At 36.1% G+C, this 11,189-nt stretch overlaps 1 protein-coding gene across 1 annotated transcript; it reads left to right on the forward strand.

Moving 5' to 3' along the window:
• The first annotated feature begins 2,686 nt into the window (after nt 1-2,686).
• On the forward strand, nt 2,687-9,654 carry nkpd1 (NTPase, KAP family P-loop domain containing 1). Its single transcript, XM_009306163.5, has 5 exons — nt 2,687-3,012; nt 3,384-3,457; nt 3,990-4,124; nt 5,630-7,443; nt 8,807-9,654. Exons 2-5 carry the CDS (start codon nt 3,442-3,444, stop codon nt 9,053-9,055), a joined length of 2,214 nt encoding a protein of 737 aa, XP_009304438.2. The 5' UTR covers nt 2,687-3,012; nt 3,384-3,441; the 3' UTR covers nt 9,056-9,654.
• The last annotated feature ends 1,535 nt before the right edge of the window (nt 9,655-11,189 follow it).

Here is an 11,189-nt window from a genome sequence, read left to right on the forward strand (position 1 = left end):
AATGGTTGCCACAGCAGAATGAACCTCTAATTATTCCATCATGTTTTACAAAGCGAAGGCCTTTCCAGCTGCAACCTAATACTGGGAAACATCCATGCACTCGCACATTCACACACACTTATACACTACGACCAATTTAGTTTATCCCATTCACCTGTAGCGCATGTCTTTGGACTGTGGGGAAACTGGAGCACCCTGAGGAAACCCACGCGTACAGGAGGACAACATGCAAACTTCACACAGAAATGTCAACTGGCCCAGCTGGGAGTTGAACAAGCAACTTTCATGCTGTGAGGCGATAGTGCTTACCACTGAGCATGCCACCCAAACAGCATAATATAAAGACATTGTAAGGTCTGTCAGCTCTAGGGTTCTGGGGTACAGCATTTAAGTCAAAACACTGCATGCAAAATAATGGATGAGTTAAGATAATATTTAGCCAGTTAATGGAGTAGTAAATGCTGGATTATGGTTAAAAAGTGATGTAAATATTGCTGTTGACTTTTCCCTATTTAAAATTTTAATTAGTTTATTGGAGGTGTTTTGTATGCATTTCAAAATCATTGCATTTAATGTATATTATCAATAATAATAATAAAAAATAAATAAAATAAAATTCATTAATTTTCCTTCAGCTTAGTCTCTTTTTTATCAGGGTTTGCCACAGCAGAATAAACCGCCAACTAGGCATAGGCTGATATAAGATTCTGATGGTATGTTGGATAACCTTGGATAAAAATTTCATGGTTTCACGATATTGTGATTAGTGATTACTGCTCTAAATAATATTATTTCAAATGTCTGGGTAGAAAACAAAAACTTTTTTCCTCTTTTGAACACAATAAAAGAAACAAGAAACATTTAAAATATTTTGGAGCAGTAAACATGTCAGGATAATTAATTTTTAAATTCTGCTGTTTTCGTTTGTTTCACAACATATTTTTTTCACAATTTAAAATGGCATCTTTAGATATCTTGTCTGCTAAAGATACTGCTGTCCTAAAAAAACAAACAAAAAAAACACGAAATAAAAAAATCCTACACATACCTTCGGAACGGTATTGCAGAAATTGTTGATGGTTTTAAAAACTTGACTTTTCTAAACCGTGGTATATCTTGAAAACGGTTATCATCACATGCCTGTCGCCAACTACTCTGGTGTATGTTTTATGCAGCGGATGCACTTCAAACTGCAACCCAGTACTGGAAAACACCCATACACTCGCATATACTACAGACAATTTGCTTAATTTAATTTGCCAAAAGCGCATGTTTTTGGATTGTGGGGGAAACTGGAGCCATGGGAAACTTTTAACTTTCTTGCTGTGAGGCGACAGTGACAACCTGTTCCACTGTGCCGCCATCACAAAATCAGGGTTTTATCTGTAGCAGGGGTGTCCAAACTCGATCTTGAAGGGCCGATGTCCTGCATAGTTTAGCTCAAACTTCCTTCAACATATCTCATTGTAAGTTTCTAGTATACCTAGAAAAAGGAAGTGTTTTTAATTGGGTTGGAACTAAAATATGATTTAAATAAAGTTATAATTATATTTATTTAGCTTATTATTTTTCAAACCCACAATTTCAGATAATGCTATCAGAATAAAACTGGTCCCTCATTTATCCCAGAACAAATCTTATTATTATATAGTTTAGCATTTTATTACTTAAACGACTCATACAATTTTCGTAGGTGGTTTTCTGAGATTTTTTGCAAAAAAAAAAAAAAAAAAAAAAACATCTGCCAATCTATTCTAATAAATGTTTAAAACAGCAAATTTTGATTAATATATACTTACGGTCTGATCTCACAAGGAAACATAAGTATTTTTACATTTTGCAAATTTAGTGGCTAAATCGTCATTCGTAGGAAAATGTAATTTTAAAAAGGTGTGCTACTACAACAACCTCTATCACTACTACTACTGATACTACTTCAATAACTACTGCTAGTACAACATCTACATCAACAACTTCTAATAATTTTGATACTACTACACCAACAATGTCTACTGCTACTGCCGATATATTAAAACTACTATTTCAACTATTTCAACAACCAAAACTACTACTACAATTAGAAGCAGACATTGTAGTAGTAGTAATATTAGTAGTGGTAGTCATTGTTGTAGTATCAGTAGTAGCACTCTGACCTGTCCATCTAATTAACTTTACATGCACACACACACACACATACATGCAAACACACGCACCTGCTAGTACCTGGTTGTTGTTTGTGTTTTTTCTCATCTGTTTTTGTTGTTGTGTGTTCCTTTTGCATATTCTAAAAAGAAAAAAAAAAAAAAGAAGAAGAAGAAGAAGGTGTGGCACTCAACCCCACCTAAGCTAATCGTACTACTGTAAATTGTACTAATGAGATACAAATTCATACAAATTAGCCACTTAATCAAAAAGTTACAAGTTGTCATGAGATTGTATTGATATTTAGCATACATGCAACAGTTCCATCATTTGCTTCCAAAATCTTAATTTTTGAGTCCTGCAATACAAAAATACATTCATCAATAACATTGTACCAGTTCAAATTAAGTAGAATTATTAATGTGGATGCTCCTTTTACGTTATATTTACAAGCTGTTCAAAGTTCAACAGAAATTAAACAACAGTGGCATTTTATCTTTAAATATTTAATCAAGTTAATGAGTCAGGTGTCATGACTCAATCACTAATAAATGCAGCAATCAGCATCTAAATATCAGCTATTTTATTAATAAGTTATAAAGTATATTGGAGTTGCCATTGCATACAGAATCCACTTTAAGATCTTTCTCAAAGTTCACTCATAACTGGCCTAAAGTTCAGTCCACCTCAGTTAATGTTTACACACTCTTCCACTTTCTTTCTGCTCAGCCGCATCTGCTAAACCAAAGGCATTTTTCTTCTTTGTCTACATGAAATATATCTGGAAACGAAGAATGGATATTAGTTCACGAGCAATTTTGCTGTAAACAGTGCCTAGAGGATTGCTAGCTAATTCTACTCTGAAAAAAGGTGAGGCATTCTTTTCCTCATTATCATATTTTTCATTGTAGTAAGGATTCAAGGAGATTTGCATGGTGGCTTCATTTCACAACTGCAACACAAACTGTTAAAGAAGTATATTTTATGTACATTCCAATTTAATACATTGCAGTCAGCATGCAGATTGGTATGCATTTGCCATATTCTCTGGTATGCTTTTCATTCCTGGCTAAATTGACATTGCATGACTTGCTGAATTTGATGAAATAAACGCAATGCTTTACAGTATTTGTTTTATTTATTAGAGCTAATAAAGAGAACATTGAATTATTGTTCAAGTATATCAACAGGTTTTGGGAAAATGGCAATGTAACTGCTTACTATTGTGGTTTCATTTTCAGGAAGGCTGGCGATGTAACTCAGTTTTGTGATTTATAAAGACTGATAAATACAGAACCGATGGCAATCGAAAAGGGTATGGTACATACATACTACAAAAAATAATTGTAAGCTCAAAATCCAAGTAAATTTGGGGATGTTTCAATTAAAGAACTGTAAAGACAAAGCAATGAATGAGGATAAAATTAAGAATCAATAGTTACAACATATGCCTGAAATACTAACTAAATGTTTCACATTTACTGTATTATCTGAGAATCCTTCACCTATTATTTACATTTAATACATTATTCTTCCCCTCAGTGAAACTAGGACTTTGCCCTTTCAGATAAACCTATGAAAAATGGTCTACTGCACATTTATTGCTCTGCATTTCAAATGTTGGTCTTATCTACATTTGTTACCCATTTCACCCACGTGTCAACATCATTGTGTTACTCATGATTGAAAACAAATAGACTTCACCCTCAAAACAAATACTGTACGGGCAAGGTTAGAAGTAGGTGTAGTGGTAAAGGTATAAATCATTGTACTTTAGCAACAATAACACAAATGTGCATGAAACATACAGTACCTGGCAACTTTATTTACTTTTTTTTTTATCATAGTGACGGATATTCCCTCTGATAATGTATATGCTTATGCATTATCAAAAACCCTCACCAAAGTCTCTTCTCCGGTGACGGTGGGTTTGTATTCAGAATGTCACAACAGGATCAACATGGTGCTCAAGAACATTGAGGGTAAGAGTACACTGTTTGAAAAACATACACATATATTATGTGTTCATATTATGCAAAGTGTAATAAGTCTCAGGTGTCACAGATCATCCAGGCCCAATCTCACAAGAAAACATAACTAATCTATGTACGAATAATTGTATAAATATGTATAAATTCATATTACTTGATATTTGGGAAAACGTCTGGGTGGTGTGGGTTTCCTCCAGGTGCTCTGGTTTCTTCCCACAGTCCAAAGACAAGCAGTACAGGTCAATTGAATAAACTGCATTATCTGTAGTGTATGTGAATAAGTTTGTATGGGGTTTCCCAATACTGGGTTGCAGCTGGAAGGGCATCCGGTGCTTAAATCATGTCACACTGTAAGATCTTAGCTGTCATAAAGTCAGACTGAACGCCAAGATGCGCCAAACACAACAGAAAACACCCTCAGGGTTTGACCACCTGGGACATTTTCACGAAACCATGTTCTGAAATGGTTCCTCAGAGAAAACATAAACAATCTGTAGCGGCAACTTTGCACACGGCGTGTCTCAATAATTGAGCCAGGAAGAAAAAAATGGTTTTGACATTTCCCTGCGATCGTTTTAATTATTGCATGGCTTGCGTCATCAAATTTAGAGCTATTGGTTCTTAGGTTGACACTCATCGCAGCTGTTATCACACTACAGGAAAGTGTCTGAAGTCTTCTGACATTACCATAACTTCATCGGAGGAAAGATCTGATCGCAACAAGCAGTAGTTTGTAAACATGTCAAACCAACGGTCAAAGATTATTGATTTAGCCTAGGATTTCAGGAATATTTTAGGATTTCCTAAATTTGTCTCAGATGATAAAATTTGTGGCTAATATCTTACAGTATGAGCTGGGATACGTCAAAGGAGAAAGAAAGAAAGAAAGAAAGAAAGAAAGAAAGAAAGAAAGAAAGAAAGAAAGAAAGAAAGAAAGAAAGAAAGATTTCAAAACAAAATAAAAATTTTCAAAAGCTTTGTACTCAAACCCCACCTCTCATTAGGGAATGAGCATATTGTACTAAAATATACCACTGAGATCATACAAAGTAATACTAATTAGCCACTAAATTGAAAAGTTATGAATTGCCATGAGATTGTGTTTATTTGTTGTTCTATGCTAAAATTCACCCTTTTAGTTTAAGCAAAAACATGTTGTTTATGCGTTTGTCACTTTAAATGTAAATTATCTGCTGCTCTTTGCCATCTTTTCCTTTAACCATTTTAATCTTTTGCTCCAACAACAAATAAATTGTCTGCAAGTATTGTAAAGTCTTGTCAATTTAACAATCTTATCTAGGGTTTAACACTAGCATTACTTTTGGGACATTTGAGGGAGTCTGAGTGTTCAAAAAAACTTAAAGACACAGAGAATCGAAAAGTTTTTGACTCATAATCTGATCCATTTGAAATAATTGACCCTGCAAACTATCACAGATGTCCTCATAAAACCCTTGAGATTTTAATGTTTTCCTATTTTTTTCTCCCATTTTCAGTTCATATGAATCAAGAGGGCAAAAGAAGGGAAGAGAAATACACCAAAGAACCAAAGCCTCGCTCAGTTAAACCCTCCATCTCTAACCTCATCTCTGTGATCTTCCGGCTCCTCTTCTGTCGGCCTGTGTGGACGGAACAGAACCAGAACATGAAGAACGTTCGCTATATTTTTGTCAGGTTCAGTGCATGGCATTTTGCAGGAAGTGACCTGCTTTGGGCTGGACTGGTAATGCAGTTGAGCAAAGCTCTTCAGCACAGCTTTGGAAAGCTCCAGTTGGCTCTTTTCCGGATAGCCCAATATGATGAAGAGGAAGATGCAAAGAAGAAGATGATCGAGGATATTCCAAAGAACTGGAGATCCAAAAAGTTGGGATGCATTCCCATTTGGGCACTAATACTAATGATAATCATTGCATCGCTCCTTATTTTGGTTCCCCTCATCATATTTGGATTTTCATATCTGAAGGGCGACCAACAAAATGAGGAATCAAGCAGTTATGGTGTGATTGAAGGTTTTGCCATCACTGCACTTGGTGTTCCTGCTGTAGGAGCTCTACGATTTATAATATTACTGTTGAAGAACCTAATTCTCAACCAGGATCTGAAAATTAGACAAGGACTGGACAACAAGAAGGTAAGTGAGCAGCTGGGACTAATGCATGAAGTTCGGAAGGAGATGAGGCTTCTGTGCTGCTTCATTTTCTTTATGGAGATCTTTGAAAGAAGGAGGATCAGGGTAGTGCTGGAGATCACCAACTTGGACCGCTGTACGCCAAAGAAAATTGTAGGGGTTTTGGACGCCATTAACATCCTCCTATCTGATGACGAGAGCCCCTTCATTTCTGTGCTTGCTGTTGATCCGGAAGTTCTTGTTAGGCAGGTCCAACAGGCAGAAGATTGCTTAAGGAAGAGAAACACTGCATACGACTTTCTAGACCGTATAATCACATTGCCTTTCACTGTACCTCCGCTTTCAGATTCATCAAAGTCAAGTGTCTTTGAAAACATTGTTCGTGGTCAATCAGAGATCCCTGAAGAGATTCCTCTTGAGACTGGAGCATCTACTTTTAAAGGTCCTGGGACATCATTTTCTGTTGAAGATGAGTATTCTGTAAGGTTCGATGAGACTAAAGAAGAACAAGAGATTCCTTTAATTGGAAAAAAAGCAAACAATGAAACATTTGCTGTAGCAGAACTTAATCTAGAAGACGTAGACAGGTTTATCGAATCTGCATTTACCTTCATATTTTCAAGAGATACAAGCAAACTTAATAAATATTTGTCTGGAGACACTATGTCCATGAGACGAGTGATCAACTCCATTAGAGTAACTATCATGATCATGGAGATCCGAAAATTGGAGCCTCCACATCCTGAGAAAATTGCAGCATGGATTGTTTTGTTGGATCGCTGGCCTTGCAGAGTGAGTTGGATTCTTCAATGCGTTGAAGATGACCAACAGAGTTATGAAATAGATGATTCATCCTGTGCTGCCGATGCTACCAAGACAATATGGGAAGTGTTCAATTACAACAGTCTGGAGCTCTGCATGATTGAACATGCAGTGGAGAACTTTCTGGAAAGAGATGGGGACCCTGAGCTTTTTGAGATTTTCCTTAGGAAAGACTTCAAGTTCACTGTTAGGGAGCTGGAAATGTTTAAGCTCTGCACAGTGAACCTAAACTACTCCATCAAGAAGGAGTTGGCCAGGGTCCGTGGGAGACGCAGACTGAGGAGAGCAGGGAGAAATGCTTTCCAATCCATCTCATCACGAACTCTAATGAACATGAACCCCGAAGATATCTGTCAAGAGGTTTGTAAAAAAAGTCTTAGTTTATACATACTGCTGTACTCCTTACACCGCATATTGCAAATGTTTGAGATTGGTAAGGTGTTTTAATTGTTTGATGAAACAAACAGGCTGCATTTATTTAATTTAAAACACAGTAAAACAGCCTGAAATGTTGCATTATAAATTACCCACTATGATGTTGTTGCAAAACCCTGGGACCTTCATTTTTTTTCATTGAAAAGCCTTTAATTGTTTCATACACATTTACATGCAGTGAAATTGCCCCCTGCCCAAATCACGTGGCAACGGTGCTAGTTTCTCCCTAATGTTTTCCAATTTGCAGTCTAAGGCCACAGTTTGAGTGCCAACAACCCTGCTCGCCACCGTTAAACCCAGCCGGCCAGCTTAGTGGGGTTTCGAGCCGCACTGACCGCTTTTACCAATCGTCGATACCCAAGGGCCCCACCTAAGTACATCAGCGAAAACCCTGTTATCAAAGTTTTGAATAAATAGATATCTTCAATTTTCTCCAGGGACAGAGCGGACAGTTCCCCTAAACCCGAACATGTCATCGAGAAGGAGTCAATTACGTTCAGAGATCAGTTGATCAAATCCATAATTGCTTATTGTTTGGAGAGCAGGGCAAGGAGAGCCTCAGAGATAGAATAAGGCAAGACAAGAGTAGCCAGCCAGGAGAGATATGGGAGGAAGAGGAAAAAAGAGTGACCGCCTTCACCAAAAGCCAAAGAGTTCATTGTCGGAACACAAATTAAGATGTTTTATAGAAAATCTAGGTATCTAGATGTGCACACACAAGTATTCTTATAGCTTCTTAATATTCCAGTTGAACCACTGAAGGCATATAGTCTCAGATTTCATTGAAATGATATTATTTTATGTTCTGAAGATTTTCAAAACGTCTCAGGGGTTTTGAAATAACATTTTCATTTTTAACATTTGATGAATCTTTGAAAAATTAAAGTATTATTTAATTGGTACTACAATTTGGTTGTATTAGTTAATGCATTTACAACCATGAACAAACAATTAACAATACATTTACTACAGTATTTGTTTATGTTTGTTAACATTAGTTCATGAAAATACAGTTCATTGTTAGTTCATGTTAACCATTAGTGCATTAACTAATCTTAGCATAAATTTGGATTTTAATAATGAATTGGTAAATGTTGAATTATGATTAATAAATGCTGTACAAGTGTTGTTCATTCATAGTTCATGTTAGTAAATACATTAACTAATAAACCTTATTGTAAAGTGTGACCATTAAATGTCTTGAATAAATCTAATTGAGCACACATATATGCTTTTACATTCACAATTAAAAATTAAGTGTTTAAATATGTGCATTTTTACCTTTTAGATGACAAAACTAAGCCTCCCAGAGAAATACCTCGAAACGGTAAGGACAAATTTCATAGATGGCAGAACAATCCTCTTCGGTGACCCCAAAGACCTCAGGCAAGTCCTGCAAATGACTCTGGGTGAATGGATGACTTTTAAATTTCATTTCCTTGGGGTCACACCTTCTAGTCGACCGGCTCAACCACAAAGTCATCTAGCCGCCACAAACCCTGGAGTGGTCATATGCCCATCTGGCCATGGCCGGTAAGCAGGATAACTGACCTTGAGGTTTGCATCGTTGCATTTTCCTCATGTGTATGCTTTCAGTGGACTATGATTGTTTCAGGAAACAATACTGCATCCCTACATAAATATAATTCCCTTACGGCAGAGCGAAAAAACAAGACTGTAAATGTACACCAGTGAATCAGACTGCTCAACAAAAGTGCTACTTGAAAACAGCTTTGTTATTCAGAAAAATCTTTTAGCATTCAAACAGATCAAATTTGTTAGATGCATTATTTATAATGGGAACAAGACATTTCATTTCTTTTAAGCATTAGGAAGATTTTCAAATGGTTCTTAATGAAACTGAACATCATTTCTGCATGAATAAAAGCAACCAGTTTATTCTTTTTTATTATTATTTTTTTAACTGTGCAGCATAGAGGGTAATACAATATACAAGCTTGCTGGATTTTAATTGTTGTATTGATTCTATACGTTGAATGATTTTACAAACCATGTAAAATGTTGATCAAAAACATGGAAAACTCTTTCCTCAAACATACATACCTGAGAAACTGAAGGTCAAATGATAACCTGATAATGTCAATACTGTCTGGCTATTAAAGGCGCTGTATGTAAGTTTTCGACTCATCTAAAGCATACAAATACCACAATATAGTTGCAGATATTTAAGAAACATGCTAAATGAACATTCTTGTTTATCTGAAAAACAATGCTAAAGGCAGAAATTCTGCTTTGTAAATGTGAGTTGCAGTACGTACAGGAACGCTGTTTTTGTTTTGATAATTTTAACTCATCCACTGCCACATTAGCCAATTATATGTCAGCACCCCGAGTTACGCTGTTGGAAAAACATGTATTAATATTAATTATATATATATATATATATATATATATATATATATATATATATATATATATATATATATATATATATATATATATATAGAGAGAGAGAGAGAGAGAGAGAGAGAGAGAGAGAGAGAGAGAGAGAGAGAGAGAGAGCCTTTTCAGAGCTCAAGGACACTTTACAAAGAATGTAACAAAAAGAGATAGTACAAGCAGACATTGAAAGAAACAGTAAGCAAGTAGAGACAACATATGTATACAATAATACAGGAAGTCAATTATAACAAACTGGAAATACAAAAGACCTAAGAGACAAATTAGCAGAGTGCAGATGGATCAAATAAAGTCAGATCAGAAGTGAAGTATTCAGAAAACAAGCAAGTTTTCAGTGAATACTTAAATTCTGAGATATTAACAGAACGGAGTGAAGAGTTAATGACACTAAATAATCTGCCCCCCAATGATGAGAGGTGGTACCGGGGGACAGCAAGAAGGCCAGAGTCAGAGAAACGTAATGAGCGAGTAGGGGTGTAGGGGACAAGCATGTTGCAAAGATAAGACAGAGCTAGGCCATTTAAAGATCTAAATGCAAGGAGGAGAATTTTGAATTTAATGCGATATGCAACTGGGAGCCAATGGAGGTTGTACAAGATTGGGGTTATATGAGCAGAACATTTGGTATGAGAGCCGCATCGTTTTAAATATATTGTAATCTGAAGATGAGGCTGGCAGGCAGACCAATGGAAAGGGTATTACAGTAGTCAACAGACGTCATGGACATGGTCTCAGCATCCTTGATTTAATGTGAGATTTAATGTGAGTCGAAGATTACACCTACATTTTTGACAGAAGTAGATGTTTTAATGTGAGAGCCAACAATATCACAGGAGGAACTGGTCGAAATATTGCTGGTAAGTGCTGGGGTGCAAAAAAAAACCAAAAAAAAAAAAAAACAGTTTTGTCCATGTTGAGTTTCAAAGAATTTGAGTTAAGCCAATCATTAATGTTTTTCACACAAGCAGAGATTTTATCAATTTGGGCAGATGAAGTAGGTGTACAGACAGAGTAAAGTTGAATATTGTCTGCATAAAAGTTATAAATTAGCCAATGACGTTGTAAACTCAGAGCAAGTGGGATTAGGTGTATTGGGAACAATAATGGGCTTAGAACAGATCCCTGGGGAACACCTCGCTTCAGGGGGACAGTGGGTGACTGAAAATCCTTAACAGAGATGAAGAATTGACTATCTGAGAGATATGAAGAAAACCAAGAGCAAGCAGTACCAAAAACACCTAGATCAGAAA

Source organism: Danio rerio, chromosome 11, assembly GCF_049306965.1.
Source record: "Danio rerio strain Tuebingen ecotype United States chromosome 11, GRCz12tu, whole genome shotgun sequence".
Lineage (NCBI taxonomy): Eukaryota > Metazoa > Chordata > Actinopteri > Cypriniformes > Danionidae > Danio > Danio rerio.

Excerpts from the sequence above, each read along its gene's own strand:
- nkpd1 (XM_009306163.5), top strand. Across the intron at positions 4,125-5,629 it reads GGTGCTCAAGAACATTGAGG|TTCATATGAATCAAGAGGGC; the intron begins GTAAGAGTACAC and ends TCCCATTTTCAG. Across the intron at positions 7,444-8,806 it reads CCGAAGATATCTGTCAAGAG|ATGACAAAACTAAGCCTCCC; the intron begins GTTTGTAAAAAA and ends TTTACCTTTTAG.